The 24,223-nt window shown below is 40.0% G+C and overlaps 1 protein-coding gene across 1 annotated transcript in view; it reads right to left on the bottom strand.

Annotated features, from left to right (window-relative positions):
• The window catches only part of ST3GAL6 (ST3 beta-galactoside alpha-2,3-sialyltransferase 6), a 72,701-nt gene that overhangs the window by 8,511 nt on the left and 39,967 nt on the right, over positions 1-24,223 (bottom strand). The window contains 7 exon segments of the mRNA XM_055260696.2: positions 309-446; positions 549-735; positions 3,725-3,820; positions 15,031-15,094; positions 16,098-16,201; positions 18,060-18,137; positions 20,480-20,579. Coding sequence (XP_055116671.1) covers positions 309-446; positions 549-735; positions 3,725-3,820; positions 15,031-15,094; positions 16,098-16,201; positions 18,060-18,137; positions 20,480-20,579 — 767 coding nt within the window.

The following is a 24,223-nucleotide window of genomic DNA, read 5'->3' as shown; positions in this document are numbered from 1 at the left end:
ACTCTCCTCACTGCAGAACACTGAAGACAGAGTTACGAAAGATAAATTGTTTCGGCATGCACAAAGAGACCCCGGGAAGGCCCTGCAAGGGCAGCAAGAAAACCCAACTTAAAATTACATTTCCTTGCAACGTAAATGAAAAACATAAAGATAATATCCATAGATAACTACTTTTACTAACTCAGAGATGGCCCTCAGAAATCATCTCATGAGCTGTGGTTCTCATACAGTTTCTGAGAGTTCCCAGGACCCTCTATCCTACCTCAGCCAGATCTGTAGTTTGAAACCATGCAGAGATAAATACATACCTGATTTTTGGGAAACACTTTTGGAAAATGAAGCAGTTCATAAGCTGCTGTTCTGATAATGAAAGGATCTAATATTCGGATTTGATAAGGTTTATAAATCAGGTTTAAGGCTGGTTTCTTCCAAAAACCATTAGTGTTCTGAAAGTAAAAATATAGAGAACAGAACAGTGTGGCTGTCTGTTTTTTAAGGAAAAAAAGCACTAAAGGTAATCTGAAGGCAGAACAATTTTGCCTACTTACTATTTTGTCACCCATCAACAATTCCAACAGCCACCTTAAATCATGTGGCTTAAAAGCAGTGAGAATCACTGTCGTATTAGGGTCATTGTGAATAGGATCTGAAAAAACAGATTCTGGATAAAAAAGTCGGAAGGTTGTCCTTCTCCCAACTTCTTCTTCATGTCCTAAAACAGGACCATTATTCATTCTGTGGATAGTAAAACATACAAGATATGTAGACCAAGTGCAGTTTGTGCCGTTTCCATCACAGTTCTCAGAGGTTTCAGAGTTGGACAAACATCAGCCTTTTATCCTGTGCTCTGAAGCCACAAAGCAATAGATCAATCTTTCACACATAATGGCCAAGGAGATCATTCCTTTTCATGAAATAGTTGGTTGATCAAAGGCAGAAATGTTCATTTGTATTTGAAAATTAATTGTGGAGCCAATGATAATGCAGTCTTACCTCCAGGGGAACTGAAGACTAAATTTTAAAAAATGGGAACACAGAGCCACAGGATACCAGAGTTGAAAGAGAACTTGGAGGACAAAACCCCGGAGAGAAAATTACTTGCTCAAAGCCACACAGTCATGTAGCCCATGGATGTGTGTGACTGACAGGTAAGAAGAATCACATTTAAGTTGGTTTAAGGACCCATCAAAATTGTTGTACTCTGAAATAAGGTTAACAATATAAATTTGCTATATTATATTCAAGCACAACCAAATGAATGTCTATTGCTACAGTAAACTAAAGAACCACAAAAGATCTACTGTTGGGTTTGTGTATGCTGAAAGCCAAGGTTGGACATGCACTATTTATGCACACATCATGAAGGCATGCTATAAAAAAAGAAATGCTTTGTTTCCAAAACAGTGTCCCCGAGGAGGATAAATACTGTTTTGCCCTTTGCTACTGACTCCATATAATATAAGATGAACAGACTTATTAACACTTGAGATGACTTTCAAAATGTTGTTCCCATGGTATTTTCCTGCAAGGGCTTCCTGTGGCTCCAATTTATCAGACTTAGACAATTATGGGTAGAGAAACCTGTGATTGCTTCAAAATTGTTTTGTAGGCAAATTATCACAGCTTCCTCAAAATGGATAGTAAACAGAAAATAAGGTGACCTCACCATGCAGAAACCCTAGGCAGCCTGTAACCCCACAAAACACCCAACGCTGCCAAACCATCCTGATGTATTGCCTCAGTATGCTAACTTTACCATTCTTTAAACTATTCATAGCTACTCCTGACACATACACACACACACACACACTTATCCCAGATGATGACCTCATCTCGACCTTTCACTAAAAAAAAGGAGATAGAAAGGTCCGTATTTTCCCCTCACTACATCAGAGGGACTCTTGGTCGTTGTAACCACAATCCTGGGTCTCCTTTCCATTATGAAACATTAACCATACTTGTGTTCTGAACGCCCTTCCCCTCTCTTTTCCACACCCATCTCTTTCTCATTTCCACCAGTTAACCAATATACTATAGTGCCTCCAATCCTTTCAAAGGAAGGAAACAAAACAAACAAAAAAACTCCCGATTGCATAACCATCTCTAACTGCCATCTGATTTCTCAACTCCTCTTTGAAGCAAAATCTCTGGACTGCATTGGTTTCTCTACATCTTCATCTGTACATTCAGGTGTGCATTCTCTGCATTCCCTCTTTGACCTAGTCCAGCTGGGCTTCTTGCCACATCACGCCTCTAAGCCTGCTTTTATCGGGAGTGTCAATGAGGTCACCGGTCCAATGGTCACCACTCTGTCCTTATCTTGCATGACCTCTCACCAGCACTGGGACACAGTTGGTCACTCCTTCTGTCCTGGAACACTTTGCTCTCTTGGCTTCTGTGATCACTTTCTCCTGATTTTCTTCTTACCTCACCGTTGGATCCTCTTCATCTCTTTTACACATTCCTTTTTCTTTGCTCAACCTCTACATTTTGAGTTCTCCGAGGCTCAGTCCTCACTCTCTTCTCTTTCTCTCAGTCTCTCCTTGGGAAATCTCACCCAGTCCATGGTTTAAATACAGCTTATAGGCCACACACCATCAAGATTTTAACCTGTTTATTCAACTGCCTACTCGACATACCCACTGCAAATCTAATAAGCATCTCAAATCTAACATGTTCATATCATGGTTTTCCTCTAAACCTGCTCCTATACCAGCCTCCCCCAGCTTAATAAATATACCACTCTCCAGCCAATCTCCTAAGCTGGAAACAGAGTAGGAGGCATCCTTGATTTCTTTATTCTCATTACTCTTCACATCTAATACCACAACAAATCCTGATAACTCTATGTCTAAAACACATCTGCAGTCAGTCCACATATCTCTTCCTCTCCTACGACAATCCTGTCCCGAGCCACCATCATATTACACCCGAATACAGCAACCGAATTGGCCTCTTCATTTCCACCCTTGTCCCTCACATTCCATTGTCCATGCCACAGCCAGAATATTTTAAGACATAACCAGATTGCTTTGTTCTCCTGCTTAAAACCCTTAAAAAGCTTCCTGTTGTACTTAAAATCCAAGTTTCTAATCCTAGCTTACAAAATCCTATGCAGCCTGATCTTTGCTGACCGCTTCAGCTTCCAATTGCACCACTCTCCCCCTACCTGCTACTTTCCAGCTTCACTGGGTTTCTTTGCTACTCTCTCAAACTCACGATCATCTATCTCCTCCTGAGGCCCTGCAGCAAACATCCTTTCTGCCTGGACTGCTCTACCGTAATCTTCATATGGCTGTTGCTGCGTGGTCACTTGGACCCTGCTTAGATGTCTCTTTCTCAAAGTGGTCAATCATTACAAAGGAGCCATTCAAAGATTCTCTGTTATATCCTTTTTAAATTATGTATGGCATTTATTATTTTTATGTATTTAATTACTCATTTTCTTCCCTCCACAGGGAGCACAAACATTGTTCTTATCCACTGCTATCTCTCCTGTGGCTAGAAGCATGCTGGCATACTAAGGAGACTTAACAAATACTTGCTAAATGAGTAACCTGAAATCTAGGTCTAACTCTAGCCAACAACCAAGAGAGAAGGTTGCGCAATAAAAAAAAAAACAAATGGAAACATCTCCCCTTCCTTTCAAAACACAGCTGTATTAAGGTAAGAAACCATATTCTTTTGAAACAATTCTAGGGTAGCAAATAGAAAATATATTTACCTTATTATTACATCATAGGAGTCGATTTTTTCTCCTAATGTCTTATTCTTCAAAACTCCTCCATTACCAACCACCACACACTTTTTACAGGGTATGCTGTTGGACAGATGGACAAGTGAGAGATTGAGCCATCTTTTACAAAACTGATTCCAAGAATCCACGCATACTGTCAGAAACCCAGTGCCAAATTCCACTTGTTGCGCAAGTAGAAAAAGAACCAACTGCGACTTACAAGTCTAGAGCTGTATTAAAAAGATACATGATTCAATGAGTAACGTTCTGTAGGAAGAGCATATCATTGTCAGCAACTATTATCAGCCCATACACGTTATCTCATTTGATTCTCATACCCACCTATTGAGATAAGTAAGCCTGATATTCCCAGTACACAAATGAAGAAAGAGGTTCAGAAATCTATTATGTAACATTTTAAAGTCATACTCTAAAGTGGAACTAGCATGTGGATCCAGAACTTGAGACTGTGAAACACACCTCCATATAGGACTCTGCATGTGTGTTTTACATTACGCAGGTCTCCATTTTTTGCCAGCTTTACCCACTCCTTGAAGATTCTACCTCTGGCTCTCTGCTGCATAAGTGTGGAGATGGACAGTTTGGAATCTGGTGAGAAAAGTGCAGTTTTCTGTACCCTGCCCATGCTCACTTCAATTTCCCAAACATGGACTCGTCCTTGGAGCTTAACCAATACAAACTAAAAGTTCATGCAGTGTTCCTGGCAAAGAGCTTTAAAGTAGAACACAAAGGGGAACTTCGTGTTGCTGGTCCATCTCTCTCCCAGCTCTTACCCTCACCCAGGCAGGCCTGGAGAAATGACAAAATAGACTGTGTCCTTGCCCGCTAGGGAACAAAACCACAGAAGGGAAAGTTGTTGAGGCTATCCTTCCAGAGCCCTCATGGCATGGAAAGTCTAAAGAGAACACTGATTCCCTAAGACCCATGAAATCGGCAGACCAGATGAACTCAAGACCTTAAGGCTTCTAGGAAATCAATGAGTAGCAAAACTGTGAAAACACTGTAGAACACGGAAACATGGAGAATGTGAGAATTCGGAAACTGTTTAAAAGAGCCAAGCATTGGCTTTGTCAGGTAAACAGGAGATGATGTACACACTCCTATATTCATTAAATTTACCTTTTTTGAGTAGTACAGTTCATCTGATTGTAAGGTTTAAAATTTAAAAAATCCTTTTAACATATTTTAATTGGAAGCTCTAGGCTCTCAAATATTAAAGAGTCATGCCTAAATCAGTGTCACCTCAGTCAAGAAAAATAAGTACCAGTGGCACAGGTTGGTAAGGACTTGGGGGCGGGGAGGACTGTCCAGCAGATGCTCCTTCAGTGTGTGCCTGAAACCTCACCTTGTAGACACGTCTCATGTCACAGTGGGTTCCAGAAGGGTGTTTGTTCATTTAAATTTTCTTTTTTTTTTATTTCTTTTTTCTGGGAGTCTATAGATTGACAAAAATGAAATCAATGTCAGACATATTTGATTTGGTTCAAATGTGGCTGATGTCCATTTGCAGCAGAGAAGAACTGAGGGTAGGAAGGTACACAGTGTTGCCGGCAAGGGGACACTGAACAAAAACAGTTTGCCATTCATTGTAAAAGTGGGCGGGCACCACACAGTCAGTGTGAGTCAGTTAACCAAGACAGGGGACTCAAGGTTCAATGAGCAGGAATAAAACCAAGGTAAGTGGGTGGGGGGTGGGGGGAATAAGTACAGAACTTTCAAGAGACAAGGCCAGAACATTTAGAGAACAAGCTGCAGCAGAGGCTGGCTGGAGAACAGTGGTCAGTGCAGGTCTGCTGGATCACCTGGGGAACATGATGACCACATCGTACCCTCAGGTGGCGTGACTTGCTCCTGGGCATGCTCTTCACAGTAGATTTGATGGAAAAAAAAAAAAAAAAAAAAAAAAACAAGCCCTTCTCTTTTGGGTGTCACAATCAGTGCACACGTAACAATCAGGGAGGGGATGATGGTCCCCGCAGCTTTACAAACATGCCTACAATGCTAGGACTGCATTTGTCACACATGGGCACCTTCTGAGCATTTCCAATTGATGCAGCCACTTAGGGTCAGGAGTTTTAACACTTCTGAATCCTGAGGGTTGTTGAGATCCCCTTTTATCTCAGACTCCAGGATTTCCTGCAAAATCAGGAAAGAGGTGGACTGTTTCAGGGGTTCATTCAACTCCTGTTTCTCCTGAAGCATCTTGTAAACTTCAGATTCTTTGTTGATGATGAGGCCACTTGGAGGCTGAACATGATCTATGGGCACGCCATTGGCCTCCTCCCTGCTGGCAGCAGTTTTTGAAATACCAGCAATATGGTATCTCAAGGTATTGTTGAAGTTGGAGATGTTTTCAGAAGAAGAGAGGCCAGCTGGGTTGCTGTACTGGTTTGGACGACCCCAGGGACAGTGCTGGAAGCAGGAGAGGCAGTAAAGAGCATGGTACTTGGATTGCAGGCACTTCCTACGTGCGGGACCTCCTGGGGTTCAGAGTGTAAATTCATCTTGTATGGATGACACTTCCTTTTCTCCATCACCAGAAGAAACTAGATTTTATATTCAGATCTGGCTACTGTGAGAGTCATGGTACAGCCTTTTCACTTGTTTCTGAGCTTCCAAGTGCATCATATTGCTGATATTTTCCCTATCAATGGCTGTAATTACATCTTTCATACATCAATTAGCTATAGCAGCCTTGCTTCTGAAAGTGACCGGGAAAACAGCTGAGAAGCTACTGGAAGTCCTTGCTGTCCAGCAGGCGGAAGCCTCATGGTCCTGGGCTCTCTGTTTCTAAATAAGAAAGTAACATAACTCTAGATGCTTTTACAAGCAAGTTTGACTTCAATCCCTATTCTAGAAAGCCAACTTTATCAAAGGCTCTCTGCTGTGGGGCCATGTAGTATGGCTGAGATGGGAGCTGCTAGAATATTCAAAACCCTTTCCTCTCAGAGTATTATTGCCATTATCCTCCCCAAATCTTCCCATGAATGCGCTATAGCAGGGAGCGATTCTCACACTCACAGCTTGCTTGCCCTTTCCATAACCTCAGGGTCAGTTTAATCCAGATCAGAGGCTGCACCTCCTAAAGCTGGCTCCATCTCCACTAGGAATGCTAAGCAAGGCTGGGCACTGGGGAAGGCATGGCTAAGAACAGACAGGATTGAAATAACAGCTGTTCCCATGAGATAACCTGCATAGGGGTAGAGGGGGAATGTCTATAGAGGGTATCTAGTCTAATCCTCTCCATCCAATGAAGGCTGTAGGCCAATCCTCTGTCAAGAGAAGGGGCTGCCTTGCCCTGAGCCCAGGTGCCTCAGGGGCTCCTACATCCATCCTGGCCTGGAGTTCCCAGTCTGACACTGGACTACCTGACTCCAACTACACAGAACATGCAGGGGCAAAGGCCAACAAGCCACCAGCATACCACTAGGGCCCCTATCCTCTACAAAAGACTCCTGACCCACAAGCCAAATCTCTAAAGTTGACCCCGGAAAAGTTACTCAGCTCAGTCTATTTTTGTTTTTATATATACTTTTAAGTTCTGGGATACATGTGCAGAACGTGCAGGTTTGTTACATAAGTATACATGTGCCATGGTGGTTTGCTGCACCCATCAACACGTCATCTACATTAGGTATTTCTCCTAATGCTATCCCTCCCCTAGCCCCCAACCCCACGACAGGCCCCGGTGTGTGATGTTCCCCCCTTCCTGTGTCTATGTGTTCTCATTGTTCACCTCCCACTTATGAGTGAGAACATGCGGTGTTTGGCTTTCTGTTCCTGTGTTAGTTTGCTGAGGATGATAGTTTCCAGCTTCACCCATGTCCCTGCAAAGGACATGAACTCATTCTTTTTTATGGCTGCATAATATTCCATGGTGTCTATGTGCCACATTTTCTTTATTCAATCTATCATTGATGGGCATTTGGGTTGGTTCCAAGTCTTTGCTATTGTGAAAAGTGCTGTAATAAACATACGTGTGCATGTGTCTATATAGTATAATGATTTATAATCTTTTGGGTATATACCCAGTAATGGGATTGACTGAGCTCAGTCTTAGACGCGGTCAGTTCTCTAACATTGCTCAACAATGAACTGATAGCTTAGACCTTAGTGTTCACAGAAGTTTCCACTCTATCACACTGAGTTACAGATGGTCATCAAGCCCTAGATAATGCGTGGCCCAAAGAGTATCACGGTAAGAGTATCTACCATCTGTCATATACATGTGCCATTATCACTGGTCATCACTCAGACTCAAGGTCCTGGACCTCCTCCCACATACCCTACAAGCCAAGAAAAAAGAGGGGTCTAGGGTTTCAGGCAGATCTCTTCTGCAGGGCAATTCCTCATACTCAGCCTCTCCTACTTATGGTCCCAGCAGTTCAAGGACTTTTAAAAAACAGGAAGAAATAACATAGACATTGCCTCATTCAGAACGCCCATTCCAAAGATTCTTTACAACTCTACGTCACCATATTTTTGGGAGTTTCACTTTCTACTTTTTTTTCCTGTCAGCTTATAGGGGACAAACAGAAAGAGAGAAGGGCCTTTACTATAGGAAATCATGCCAACGCTTTTGAAAGGAAACCTTATCAATGAAATTCCACTTTTCCTCCTGGTAAAGGATACAGCAAAGATTTATGCATTTTTCTGAGAATCACGTAGAAACCCTTTTGAGGGCATCCCGAGGATTACTCTTTGGCAATAACACTTTATCTACAGCTAGTATTCACAGTACCACCATGGCTCTGGGAAGTTTGGAATGGTACAGATAAGCTGCCTGAATCACACTCCTCGTTACTCATTGCTTCCCTCGCTCTCTAGCAAGTACCCCATACTCTGAAAGGACTGATTCATTCTCTCCTTGACTTCATCCATTTGGCTTGTGATTCTGGCTTCCTCTGCCTTTTTATGTGTGGAACAATGACTTTCAGTGTCCTTTGGGTGACTGTAAAACTTCACATATTTAATTAACATAACTTTCATGTAGAAATAGCTGCAGTAAATTGTGAGTCCCTAGAGGAAAGAATAGTATCATTTCTGTCTCAGTATCCTCCCATCTACAACACTTCCTGATTCACAGGATGTGCATTTTAGAATTCAGTTTGGTTGTTACATTAAGTATGTGGAGGTTATTTCCCTACTTTGTGTTTGGAGAAGCAATTACCTTTTACTCCTCCGACCACCCTGGAAAGAAGCAGAAAAATGCATATGCTCTCAACTGCTTACCCAGAAAACAAAATAATTCCAGGGTTCCTGAACCTGTTAATGGAAAATCTGGAAAGCTGCTAAAGCAGTGGTAGTAAGAGATTACACTTCCCCCAGGTGAAAGGTGTGTTTCTCATAAAGTCAGGCAAAAGCCGGAAGAGTCATTACCTTATGCAGAGGGAAACATCAATCAGTATAGAGCAAGCAGACTTGAGTTGCCCATTTCAAATGATCTATGATGTGTTTTATTTTACAAATGCTTTTTGACATGCATTTTCCCTTCAATAGCATCATGTACATTAAAACACATGACTCTACCTTCAGTGTAACAACCTATGGCAAATCATATTGGTCACATTCCCAACACCCATTACCCCATGTGCCTTGCTAGCAGATCCCTGCTTTCCTAAGCCTACAATAGTGAGCTCATTGCCTCTGCCAATGTTTCATCTAGACACAGCCATGTGACCCATCCCTGGGCAGTAAGATATTAGGGAAGTCTATTAGATGCTTTTGGAAGAGATTTTGCTGCTGCCGAAAGAATCATGTGAACAGGATACTTCATTACTCACTTCTTCCTTTCTGCTTAGACATTGACATGTGATAACAAAAAGTTAGAGCAGCTACACATCAGAGAAAAAGACAGCCACAGAAAAACTACCCTGGAGCCTTGACATCACTGAGCCACTAATTCAATCCCCCAACCAGGGCCACTCCAAACATATGTGCAAGTTGTACACAGTCCAATGTCAGGGAACACCATTCAGATAACTATATGAATGAATCGGTAGTCCCTGGAGTTGTGCAATCCAATCTGTACAGCCATAAGCAGCCCCATGCTGCAAGCTGGAACCACAAATATGCAGACCTGAATCCACATGTCTACGCAATACAGGAGATAATGAACGTCCACTTAGTTTAAATCACTCCTAGTGAAGACTATTACTTGCAGCCAGAAGATCCTCAAACTACACAAGGAACTGTAGTTGGAGACCTGGTTGCTAGTTCTGGCTCCTCTGCTTAGCACCTCTTAGGACCTTGGTCTAGTAATCTGACCTCTCTGATCTCAGTTTGCTCTTTTGTGAAGTAAGGGAATCACTTAGGTCTTGTATGTTACTCTCTGATGGAAGAGACCATTTCCTTTGGCAAAAGTACTGAGACTTCTATACCTTTACCCAACATCTGACCACAGCAGATGCTAGAAAGCAGGCAGGGGCTGCTTCTGCATATGCACCACAAATGATTCACTCTGTTGATGTGGAATCACAACTTCCCCTCATCCTCAAGCTCTCCTGGCTAAAAATCCTGCAATGTAAAGAAACTCTGCAAAACAGCAGAATGTCTAAAGTAGGGAGGCAGATATTGCTATTCCGTATAGAGTTAGGACTCTTTTTAATAAATACACCACTAATGTCTAATTCTTTTTTAAGTTTTCTAAAGACATGCTCCTGGCCTGGCTGGTAGCCAGTCTAACCCAGCTTTGCTGATGCTGACATAATGGATGCTGCTTGAGAGAGCAACCAGGCAGCTTTTACAGATCCTTGTCCATTTAGCAGGCAACTGACTTGACAAAGGTGCTTTTGTTAGGTAGGATATTTATGTCTAGTTACTATATAACCACCTGTGCTGCAGGACTAAAGCATTCTTCATAAAACTTGGCATGCTTTCAGAAGGAGTGTTGGTGGTTGGGGATGGGAAGCTTGTCTGTGCATTTTAAGTGGGAGCTGAGATTTGATAATTTAGGGTTGCTGCTGTTTCTGGCTGTGTGAGGATGTACTTCCACTGAGGAGAAAGCAATAATCCTTAGGACTAGGGGGCAGACTGGTGCTAAGGAGCTACATGGACAGCCAGGAAGGACTAAGGCCTTGGAATATGGGCATATTTTTAGTATTCCTTTTCTGTGATGCAATTCTCTTAAAAAATCCTCAGTCTCCAGTGAAGTTTGTTAAACTTAGTCGCCTTATGTTGGCTGTGCTTTGGCGAATAAAGAGAAGAGCCTGTGTCCATGAGAAATCAGTAGCAGCAGCAGATGAAAAAGATGCACTGAGCTCAGTTGTTAGAGAGCAGAGTCAGATATTTGACTTCAGAATCCTGAAAGTGACCAGGCATAAAAACAGATGGGGACCAGGGAAATGATGCAGAGTATTGGTAAAGACAGCTATTTGTTCCCCAATAATCTTGTTTCCTTCATCTGTTAAAATCATGTTTGCTTTTAAAGGTGAGCACACAGTCACCTGGAATACAAACCACATTTTCCGGTCCACATTCCAGCTAGGGTGGCCTTGTGATGGAGTCCTATCCAATGGGATGCAAGCAGTGGTTGCTAGTCAATGTTTAACAATCAGTTCTGGGGGAGGGGGAGGAGTATGAATGGGCAAAGCCCTGATTTGTAATGTTTGCCAATTCCCATGGTACGAATACTCTCACCTTGGCCATTTCAAGCTTTCACCTTGATGGCACTAAATATGGAGCTGAATACAAAGAGATACAGCTCTCACAAGTTGGTACCAACTGGTTCCAGCACATCTTTGGAGGTAAGGAAGTGTTATACGTGATTTCTGGGAGATGTCCTTAAAGAAGAAGGCATGTCTTAAAGGGTTGGGGTATGCCCTTCGCCCTTTCCTCCTCCTGGCTGGCAGGGAGGTAGGTGTGATTGGTGGAACTCCAGCCATCATACCGGACCAGAAGGAACAAGTTGTATATTTAGGAATGGTGGCATCAAGATAGAGAAGCAGCCTTGGTCCCTGATGCTCACAGAACCAGCCCTGGAAAGTTGACCTGCAGAGTTCATTTACATGAAAACTGGACAAAAGGAAAACTTCCTTCTTACAATCACAACTGATATTTTGAGTTTTCCCGTTCACAGTGGAATCTATCCCAACTGAGGGCATCATACATGCTGGATGAGATATCTGACAAAACTACAACTTATATCTGGTAGAATCTTAAAGGATTCAGATTTGAAACAACAGCAACAACAATAACATCTGACCCTTTCTAGAAGGGACAAAGAGGATGGAAGGAGAATAAAAAGTAAGGAAAATAATGTGCTTAGCTGTTACAACTTAAAATACATCAAGCACCTTCTAGAGCACAGGTAGGAAAAAATGAGCACAGAGCAAGGCCAGCAATTATATAAATATCAGTAAAGAAAGCAGAAAAAGGAGGACAGTAACTTGAAAGTAATCCCTCTCTACCTCAGCTCCTCCTCTCTGACCTACAGACCCATGATGAAGGACAAGCCAGCCTAAATATCAATACCTTCCTCCTTGGACGTGTGGGCCCTGCTCACAAATCCACAAGCCAGGGGCTCAGGGAGGACTCTCCTGCCAAAGGCAGTCTAAATTCTCTGCCTAAGAAAGAAAGACTGTTCTCAGATATCTTTCTTCTAGAGCTTTATTCCCAGGCTGAGAAGAGAAATGAGAACTACATAAGTTCACTTGGGGAATGAAGTTGACTCAGAGGCAGCATTCAGGCAATCAGTTTACTAAAAATGTATTGCTCAGGCATAGCCTGGTTTGTTTTTTTCTATGTATTGTACACTGGGCACATGATAAAGGTAGAATGACTCACTTAAAATATAGGCAAAATTTATTTTTTATTTTTATTTTTTTTTGAGACAGAGTCTTGCTCTGTCGCCCAGGCTGGAGTGCAGTGGAGCGATCTCGGCTCACTGCAAGCTCCGCCTCCCAGGTTCACGCCATTCTCCTGCCTCAGCCTCTCCGAGAAGCTGGGACTACAGGCGCCCGCCACCACGCCCGGCTAATTTTTTGTATTTTTAGTAGAGGCGGGGTTTCACCGTGGTCTCGATCTCCTGACCTCGTGATCCGCCCGCCTCAGCCTCCCAAAGTGCTGGGATTACAAGCGTGAGCCACCGCGCCTGGCCTAATATAGGCAAAATTTAATACTACATGTGAACCCCTCTGAAAAGTGCTATGCAAATAGAAGACAGTAGTGTCATAAATATATTCTTATCTATTTTCGAAATACTCTAAGGTTTGCCAGGTCGAACACACAACTCAGCAATGCTAACTGAACATCTGTGATGTTACAAAACATATGCCACTGTGCTCCTTCTGTGGGGATCCTACAGGGTTACTTGCCATTCACTCTTTATCTAGAGTCTCTGACTATACATTTACTTCACTTCAGACTCTTGGCAACTTCAGACTAAAGGACTCCTGCTGTCAGCATGATTTTCAATCCCTCCTCACCAACTACACTCTACTTCTCTCCCAACAAAGGTAATGCTAATAAGAAATGAACTTAGCATGATGGTGGGGAGTGGGGAGATTCTGGTGACAGGAGGAAAGGGGCAGGAAACAGCAAGACCAAGTCAGCAAGAAGAGAAAAATTAGCCTGGAGGCATACACAAACAGATGAACACCTGTGGGACAAGGGGTTATGAAAGCAACTAAATAAAGCACAGTCTAGTTCTTAGATAAAAACTAGGCAAGAACAAAACTTCTAGTCATATATCCTCCAGAATCCTGACAGTAGCTTGCATGTATAGAGTCAAGCATCTTTACAAATATTTGCAGATAATCACTGCAAGGACTCACAATTATCTTTTTTTTTTTTTGAGATGAAGTCTTGCTCTGTCACCCAAGCTGGAGTACAGTGGTGGATCTTGGCTCACTGCAACCTCCACCTCCCTGGTTCAAGCAATTCTCCTGCCTCAGCCTCCCAAGTAGCTGGGACTACAGGCATGTGCCATCATGCCTGGCTAATTTTTGTATTTTTAGTACAGACTGGGTTTCACTATGTTGGCCAGGCTGGTCTCGAACTCCAACCTCACGGTCTGCCCGCCTCAGCTTCCCAAAGTGCTGGGGGATTGCAGGCATCAGCCGCAGCACCCCGCCACCTTTATTACTCTTAACTCAGACATCCGGGCAGTGGAGTTAGAACCATCTAGGTTTACATCCTGGGTCTGGCATTTACCAAGTGCAACAAACTGTGTGCCTAGCCTCAGCTTCTCCAGAAACTTACAGAATTAGAGAGAATCAACATAAAACACGTATGTGAAAGGTCTGCAAAAAAACAATATTCTACAAATTGGAGCTACATAAATTTGGGGGTTGAAAAAATTTATGGTTGCTGTTGATATGCAATCAAAATTAAAATTGATTAGGTTGATGGCATAGTTTGAAATTATGAAAAACTGAAATGAACCAATACACATTACACAAATACACACTTCAAGCATCTTGGTCTCCAAAAGAGAAAAATGAGATAAACCTGGACAAAATCTAATGCTGCTCTTACGGCAAACTCCATCTACACTTTCAGACCTCTATCCACTACCCCCACTCTCTGCACCCAAAAAATAGCACTCCTATTCTCTTGGGCAAGAGGGTAATTTCTGCCATTTTTTTTAATGGAGGCCTGATATCTGTAGACTACCCATATTATCACACTGGCACCCTGGCCAAATTCTAAAGTGTGGCTTGAAACTTTGTGAAATAAACCTACCTCTGTAAAATAAGCCCAACAGTGAAGAAGTCTATTTTTGGCAATTCAATTTATATGGGGTTATTTAATGACAAAATTGTCTAAGAACTAAATTACTTTTGTAGTGAGGAAACATCAAGTATATTTGTCCTTCAAATATAATTCTGATTAAAAAAGAAGAGAGCTGCTTCCAAAATCTAATAATCTCCTTAACAAGTGAAACAGAAAGAATCTCATCAGTAGTTTGGAGGATGCATGGAAAAGTATGGGAAACAGCCTGTAAAGGGAGGCCATGAGCTGATTAGCAGGTGGTGAACTAATTCTTAAGCAGGAACAACTTAGAAAAAAATGAATGTAGGTTAAAAATGTCCTGATTTGGGACCAGTGTTGATCATCATCAAGACTCTGCAAACTTTTGAGCCAACCAGTTATGCAGCATCTAAATTAATTTTGTAGGTATTTAAGTGTCAAATTACTACTAGAAATTTTGGTTATGCACAAACCCTATGAAATTTTCCTGAGTAAATACATCTTACATTTCTTGGGGTATATATTTTGAATCAGCTTAGCTGAAGCTAAAAGCCAGACTAGAAGCAAGGAAATAAACTCACTTGTCAAACTCATCAAAGAGATCACAACTCTGCAGTTTTGAAAGAGCAAGTCGAAAATATTCCGCTAGAAAACAAATGAAGTATTATGAATAAAAGGAAAATCATGTATTTTTAGTACTTAGTAAACCACCTTACTCCCTCCCCCACAAACCCATTTCCAACCAGCATGGCCACATTGATTTATTCTGTGAAAAATTAATGATACAACTGCAATTAGCCAGCACTACTCAGCAGGCCCATTCAAAATGTTAAATGCTCTAAAGACACTTCCCAAAACCTCCCCAAAAAACAATGTATTTAATCTGAAAAACAATCATATAATTTTAAAATAGCACATGATTCTGAAATTGATGTTAGAATAGAAATAGTAAGTTTAACCCAATTAAATTCTCAAATTCCCTGCAAAATAGTTTTAAAATAAAAAATAAAACAAAAATACAACCCCCGCCCTCACAGGATCAGTTGAATAAGCAAAATCTGATTCACAATGCTGTAGGCTTGTCATCTTGGGCTTTTATGATCCCTCAAAAATCTAGAACTTAATGCTATATAGGGCCAATCACTTATCAACAAGCAGAAGGGAAAGTGTTTTATCATTAGAAGATGGAATAATTATCTCTAAACTTAACAAAAATAAAATATCCACTGGTTAAATTAAAAGACTGCTTAAGGAGATAAGAATCGCTGATGAGATAAAACTCACAGGTAAAAAGAAGCCATGGGAAGCTAGGTAGGAAGATAACCCTCAGGTTTTCCTGCTAATTCTAAATCAGAATAAAGTAAGGTACCAGAACTTACATGGATCACATGGCGGCAGAGCAAATGTAAAAAGTAGTTTCTCAACAACAACAAATCTACCCCTGTTATCCTTTGGTTCTATACTGCCTCAAAAGGAGTGCGAATTTATGTTTTAAAATATAATTCATTTCATTCCATCCCAAAATCATATTCATTGGAAATCATTAGGAAGCAGAAAGAATAAAAGCCCTTAAAATTATATTTAACATGCCATTCTCATCAAACACCACTCAAATTTAACAGAACCAGGTAAGAATAATACTACTGACCTGACATTCTCATCCCATAGGGCAAATCAAACTTATCGCTACCATACAAGGAAGCAATCTTTCTAAAATCAGCTGCACACAGAAAAGGGTGAAACTGATGAAACCTGGAAGGAAAAGATAAAGAATGATTTTGCCAAATACCTACTATATTTGCAAGCTTTTAAAATCAAAACTAAAAGTAACTATAGCATATAATTCCTATCATTATACCAGCTATATGAAAATGTATAAATTTTTTTAATTTTTAAAAATAACTTTAAACCGTGCTGAAATATTGCATAGAATGGGGTAGTCAATGGAACTACACAACTGAAATGAAAACACTTTGCAGCTACTAAGATGAAAATTATGTTACAACTCAGGAAGGAAAAACAAAACTTAAAAACAAACCAACAGCAAGGGATAAAATAATAGCCATATATAGGAAAAAACAAAGTCATATTATCAAAGTACTGATGCTAAGCTATTTCTAAATTTAAAAGTACCATATATGTGAAGTTGTATCAGCTATGACAAGTCTGGGGTCACTATCCCATAAATGACAAAGCTGAAATCCACACCCAAGCCTAATTATAAGGAAAGATGTTCTCTGTATAACACTGAAGATAAAAGCTCCAGGTTTCCCAGAAGGGCTTCTCCAAACTGCTGCTGGCTTTTCTGTTTCTGAGAAAGTGGCCTCAAGTACACTCTAGGGGACTGCCCTCAGAGAATACTGTCCACATCACAAACATAAATCTACCTGTCACTTAACACTGTAGACTTACATACTTGCTGAATAATCTTGCATAAATACTTTAACCCTTTTGGGTTTTCTCAGAAAGGAAAGGATATCTTTTTTCACTGAAGTTATGGAGTACCTTAATTCTAGAGTAGCATTTTAACCTGTGGTCTGCAACCCGTATGTGGCTCATAAAATCAATTTTGTGAGTCATCATCAGCATCTCTTTAAAAAGTGAATGGAACAGAACGCAGTATAACTGGAGTAGTAAAGGTAAAAATTCTTTTTTTTCTTATTTTATAAATATGTGTTTGCACTAGATCCCAAGTAAAATGTATTTCCTCCTGAGTCATGTTCAAAAAAGTTTAAAACACTATTCCAGTTTTGCAGTGGTCCTCACTGGACGCACACCCCTGGAAAGACTACAAGCAGCCATAGCACACTTGGAATCATATACGAAAAAGTCTTATGTATGTGCAGTTTTCCAGAGAGTTGATTGATTGTAAAGGGATCTTTAGCCCCAAAGAGTTAAAAACCAGTAATAACAAGGTACAGTAATAAAAGACAATAGGAAAAAAATGAATTTTTAATGCTTCGTAGAAAAAATGCTGAACAGATTGTGCCTGTTTTACCCAATTAAACATGCCTAGAACAGGTTTTTATTTCTTGTTATCTAGAGCATTTTGACCAGCAATCTGTCAAAGTCTAAGTGATGGAGGAAAAGAACATACGTGAACAGAAGAGTAAATTCTTTACAAAGCCCAAGAGCCACAATCAACAATCATTGACATTTTATGTAGATTAATCATTATTTGCATTCTATGTAGTTCATTAAAAGTTAATAAAAGGGAAATTTTCTACTCAAAAAGTTTAACCTAGAGGCAAGGAAGGAGAAGCCACAAAATAATAAGGGTGGAAAATAACATGGGAGCAACAAGGGGGAAAAATAAAACCCTAAAGAACAATTTGCTTTTTTATAATCAAACACAAATAGACCTCTCTAGCCTCACCTGTGTGAAAAGAATACTGGTTTGACTGAGTTCCTCAATGCCTTTTCTTAAAATATATGCAGAGCTCTGACTAAAAGCACAAAAAGAGACAGGATATTCAAGCTCTTCCTTAAATATGGGGTGTCCACTTTATACTGCTAAGATTTGCATTAAAAAAATAAACAAGTGTGGAAAATGATTACAAGCACATTTGGAATATTTTGTATGCCACAGGTTTTTCTGGTGTATTTTTACCTCAGCAGAGAGGCAAAAGCTGGCTTTGATAAACAAGGCTGGATCTTATTTCTCCGTTTCATTTCCACAGGTGCCACCCTATGAGACAAAAATAATGTCAGTCAGAAACCAGAACCGGGCACCCTGCCCAAAGGGAAGCAAATGCCCTGGGAACTCATTCATGCCACCACTGAGAGGTTCTCTGGCAGCAAACAAAAATACTCCCTGCACCCCTTGAGGTTTGCCAGTACCTTCTCCAAGCCCTACACACACTTGAGATTCATTGATGTAAGGGAAGGGAGGGTGGAAAGGCTGAGGTGATGAACAACCAAGAAGTGATTCCAAGAGCAATGATTCAAAGGACCTTCAGAAAAGGGCCAGGATTACTGCATTGTAGAAGCCGCAACCAGGCTCACTTTTTAGGAGTCCCTGAAAGCTGGAGAAATCCAAACTCACCCCAAGGGCACGTGGCTATTTACCTCCTCCTGCCATATCTGCTGACACACACCAGCAGCCAACCCCACAGAAACACCTGACCTGAGCAGGTTCCACAGACCCTTGCCTTGGGATCCGAGGGACTCTACAAATCACACTATTGAGAGTCATTTCTAACTCTTCTCTATTCTCGGCATAAGTTAGGCCCTTGTGTGCTCCTGAATGGAGTACTTGTCTCCACAATTTAAAAGGATATTGTGAAACATGACAGAGCACAACAAGGAAAATAAATGAAAGGGTGGTGGATGGCAGGATCCAGATTTAGCCGGGAAAGAGGAAAACAGCTTAATACAAAAACTTATTAATGATCATCAATTATGTGAAGAATTTGTATTTAAAAACTAATCAACTTTCTTCTATAATCAGCAGAATTCAAAATGAAGGAAATATCCTAAACTCTTCATGGACAGACACAATTTTGCGTTTTTGTGGGTACAAAAATCCCCTAGGTTTCTGAACTATGAGGCTAGTAAACTCCCTACACAGGAAAACATCTTTTGTGAATACCACAATGGCAAGGACTCCTTGATTTATACATAAGGAAGATACATAAATATGGTGGACCAGCACACTAGACCAAAAAATCTCAATTATATTTGGAGGATAACATGAAGATATGATTTGATTTCTAAAGTCATTAAAACATAGAAAACAGTTTTAGGATATTATGAAGACAACCTTTGGGTGACTTTTTAAAAGAAAAACACAATTATATGTCTTAAATCATTTTTAAGGAAGCAAGTTCATTGCACAAACAACTGTCTGAGCTAATATCCCAAGGTACTTGCTGTGACTATAGTAGTATGTTAGCTGAGGAGTGACATGGTCACTTCAACCCTGATGACAAAAGACTGCTGATTTAGATCCTTTTCATCACCTTATCATTTTCCCCGTGACCAACAATAGGATTTGTAGGAAAGTAGCAATCTAGTAAGCTTTTTGTTTTCTCTTCTATTTTTGTCTTCCAATACTAAGGGTAGGACAGAGAATGTGGCAAAGATGTAGGGAAAGATCCCCTTGATGTAGTTCTCATTTAGTACATAATCAGACTTCAAAATTATCTAGCCCGATATTTGGGTCCAAAGCCTAAAACTTTAGGGCCAAAACTACCCACCTGGCATTGGGTTTTTTCCAGTGGCCGTTTGCCTAACGTCCTTCCATGAAAAGCATTACAATTATTTTTCAATCAACCAGTAATTAAATCAAATGCAGAAGCATCAGCTTTTTTTCATCGAGTAAGCACAAGTTAGAAACATGATCTAAGATCTACTATGAAACACTGGCAAAAAATAGATTCTTTGTCTAAGACAGGAAGTTATGTGATTTATTTTAGCATAATTATGTACAGCCACCCGTTTGGGATTTAAAGGTCATCAAAACTTTTTTCCTAGCCAAAGGACTGACAATGAGAAGGTCAAAATCCCTACTGCAGAGGCTTTCTCTTCAGTAAAACTATCTGTGCCTCTTCAAAGTTTTATATGTGATATTTCAAGTCAAAGCTATTTCAGACGATACATATATCATCGTTCACCAAATATTTTTAAACAAAGGAAACCATATGTAATATCTGTATTTTATCAATAATCTCTTATGCAAGCATTTTAGGTTCCAAAAGTTAAGTATCACTGAGCCCAATAATTACTCCATTAACTCAAGGAGATGATCTACAGCATAAAGAAAGAATGTTATAACCCAAAGATGGTTAACATCATGGCTTCACTGGGAAGTCAATAGAAAGTAGGTGCTGCTTGTCAACTTTTAAATTGTTCGAGATACAATCTGTAGGATACTGGAATGGTAAAACCCCAATTTACAACGGAAAGCAAGAAAATATTCAAAATGTTACAATGGTACAAGTTTTTTTAATAGGACCCTCTACTATAATTTGTGGATTTGTGTGAAAGACTAGGTTGACAGTTATTTTTAAATAACAAAATGAAACTTACCAATAGACATTCGTTCCCCATAATATGCAATGCAGTACATAATAGAGGAAGACAGCACTCAGGAATATGGCCACAAGATACCCTCTCATGGCTGGCTCACCTGAAACACAAGGAATGAAGTTCAAAGCAAAGGCCAGGTTGTTATACAAATGGATTTTGATAATGGCTCAAATATAAGCATTACTGGAAAAAATATACAAAAGGAACTATAGAAAAAAATGATGTGGGCATGTAATTTTGGAAATACTCAGTAAACGTGCAGAAAGATAATGTTTTTTCTGTCTCTCCTTTTATCAATAAGCACAGCATAATATATGTTTAGGCCAATAAACAGTTCCACGGTCTCAAAGGTAGGGGTCTCCCTACTACTTTCTCATGTTAGGTAAGAAAGAAATAATTCCCCCAGAATAAAATTTTACACATCTATTCCATATCCAAAACTTTTTACACAAACATTAAAACCTATCTATTTTCTCTCTCAGTAGAAAGTGAATAGATGCCTTAAGCTGTGAATATTTCATTTCTTCAGTGCTTGAAATGATGTTAAAATGGTATACATTATCATGTTTACAAGTCATTTTTCTAATTTTTAAAAACTGAGGAAAAAAGCTACTGAAAAAACATTTCCCTCATCCTCAATTTTTATATACTTTTAGATCCACCTATTTGATTTTTCCACATCATAGTTCAGGTATATTCAGCTACTTGCTTGTTTTGTATTAAATTGACAATATTGTTCATTACACATTTGCAGACAGACAAAAACCTTGACACAATCCTCTCTAAAATGTAAATGCAGAAAAAGCCTTTATAGATATATTTTGAAAACCTATGAAACATGTGTAGTTTTCTCTTTTGCTTCAAAGGAAAAAAGGAAAAGTTTCCACTGTCTTATGTAATTAAATGTAAAAGGCAAATTTAACATATGGTTCCATAATAGACCTATTTCAACGCCTGTGACTTTAAACGGGTATACTGCTTCTCTGTCTCCCTTATCGAGTTTCTAGTTCATCTAAACAATTGCATGTGCCACTCCTTTCACTCCTATCCATGCCTATTAACCTCAATCATGGCAATGCAGTATAGAACCTGGGAGTCTGGCTGAATAAATTTCCAAATAACGTGGCGTTGCCTTCTTTTTAATGGTAAATATGTTCAAATGGAAATCTTAAAATAAACCTCTCCCTTTGCCTTCATAAGTAGAATATACTAAACATAACTTAAACTTTTCTTGATAATATGGGGTCAGCTCAACAAATATAATTGTTCTGGGCTTTCTTACAGTTGAAACCCTCTGCAGCTAATGGGTGTGTGGGGCTATTTGCTAAGCAGTCCTAAACTGGCATGATTATCTGGTTGAGTTCCTTTTCACCCCTCCCTTGCTGTCAGCTGTTGCTTCTCACTGCTATTAATGCAGTCACCACCCCGACATGCCACTATTCTAAATTAGTTAGAAATGAAAACAATGTCAGGAGAAAGCAAATAAATAAGCAAGTTAATGAGCAAACTTTAGTTTACACATACTTCTAATTAGGTATACATGATCCCTGTGAAGAGTCAACACTGGTTGGAAATCAGAAGACAAGATTGACAGCCTAACTCTACATACGGTGTGGGAAGCCTAAGGTAAATCAGTCTACCTCTTCTGACCTGAGGGTCCTCACGTGTTTACAAGTGAGAACACACCATCTACCTCTTTGGGTTATTAGACTGTCCTGGAAGGCAGTTTACCATGGGCCAAAATAGTGATGAACATCTTATTAAATGCTCAAATTAAACATTTAAGGCTCCACTAAGAATAACATCATTTGGCTGGGCGTGGTGGCTCACACCTGTAATCCCAGCACTTTGGGAATCCAAGGCGGGTGGATCATGAGGTCAGGAGTTCAATACCAACCTGGCCAAGATGGTGAAACCCCGTCTCTAATGCAAAAAAATTAGCCAGCCGTGATGGCAGGCACCTGCAATCCCACCTATTCAGGAGGCTAAGGCAGAGAATTGCTTGAACCCAAGAGGCAGAGGTTGCAGTGAGCGAAGATCACACCACTGCACTCCAGCCTGGGTGACAGAGTGAGACTCCATCTCACAAAAAAAAAAAAAAAAGAATGACATTTATGCAAAGATCCAACAAGGATAAACTTACCAGTATCAGCAAAATTTTTTAATGTATTTACATCTAAGACAGTATATGAAGGTCTAGGGAAAGAAGTCAGTTTTTACAAGTCAAAATTCCTATGTATTCTCCAAAACATACTCTTTGGGCAATTTATGTATTATTCTACAGAACACGGAGGTATGGGTAAGCGAGACTTGTGTTATTGTTTTGTTGTTTTTCATTCACTAATATGTGGTCTAATTAAAAACAAAGAAGTGTGAGAGAATGTTCTGTTTTCAAACAATAAAACGAACCCACTCTTGAACAGCTACTGCATACACCACCTGAAAAACATTTAGGAAGTTAAGGCACTCTTGTATTTCATGTACAATTCACAGCTTCAGTATTCAAGTTGCAAAGGACATGGGCCAGCCAGGATATCCTTGTGATAAACACGGTTCCTCTGCTTGCTCACAGGAAAAAGCTTCCACAAATAAACCAATTATCTAATTATATTCCATAAGTGGAAGGGCATTTTGTTTTGAGCAAAAACATTCAAAGAAAAAACAGAATTTAAGAGGTTATCTGCTTTAAAAAGACATAAGGCCCTTTAATATAGCTTTGATTACCAAAACAAAGAGTTTTCAAGATCTTGACATTAAACACGACCAATGCCAGCTTTGTGGCTGCAGATGCTCCTAAAATCAGGGTCCCTAAAACATCCTTTACAAAAATGTGGGTAGAGGATGGCAAGGGAGAGAAGGACTCATTGGCAGAGGCCAAATGTTCACACATTCTCCAACTAAGATAAGTAACCCAACGTATAAGTAACCTATATATGCCAAATTAAACTCAATCTTGACAACAGTTTCATTTTGCTTTAATAGTAAAAGCATATTTTGTGTGGAGCATTAAAGTTCATAAAAAATCTTTTATATGTCCATCCCTCCATTTAAGGCTCAAAATAAGCTTGTTAGATGGGTGTGCAGGTGTTGTCTTCTTGATGAATGAGGAAAACTGAAGGTTTATGAGGTTGAGTTGTCTGAGGTCACACAGTTTAAGGAAGACAGAAATAGATTTATGGTTCAATCATTTCTTTCTCAGGGTTCCATTCCTGGTGTTATCCTGTCTCTCAAGATAAAAAGCACAAGGCAAATCTAAAAGAGATAATTCTAATCTGAAAATTCCTAATGGTGTTCCATTGGTATCTTGAAGTCTAGAAGGGTAAATTCAGATATTGGTGAAAGGAGGTGACTCTAGGGCAGGCTCAAGAGTCTGCACCAGGCAGGGACTTGTTAACATGCACACTCCTGAGCCTCTACTTAATCTGAATCTCTGGAGCTCAGGAATGTGCATTTAAACAGCATCCAACAATTTGATTCTTAGGCACACTAAATTTTGAGAATCACTGCTCTAAGACATACAATAGAACCATGGAAGAATTTCTGAAATACAGAGACTTAACAGATACAGATCCCATAACTAGATGCTTTGTATTATTTTTTTTACCCTAAATGCCTAGCATGTGGTAAATACTCAATGAATAACAATTGATTAGAAGCATTAAGATGTATGAGTGCTTAGCCTGTGCCAAGGCATGTGATAATTGCTTTTGGTGTATTACCTCATGACATCCTGACAACCATCTT

Source organism: Symphalangus syndactylus, chromosome 21 (genome assembly GCF_028878055.3).
Source record: "Symphalangus syndactylus isolate Jambi chromosome 21, NHGRI_mSymSyn1-v2.1_pri, whole genome shotgun sequence".
In the NCBI taxonomy this organism is placed as follows: Eukaryota; Metazoa; Chordata; class Mammalia; order Primates; family Hylobatidae; genus Symphalangus; species Symphalangus syndactylus.
This window is presented reverse-complemented; position numbering and strand designations above follow the sequence as displayed.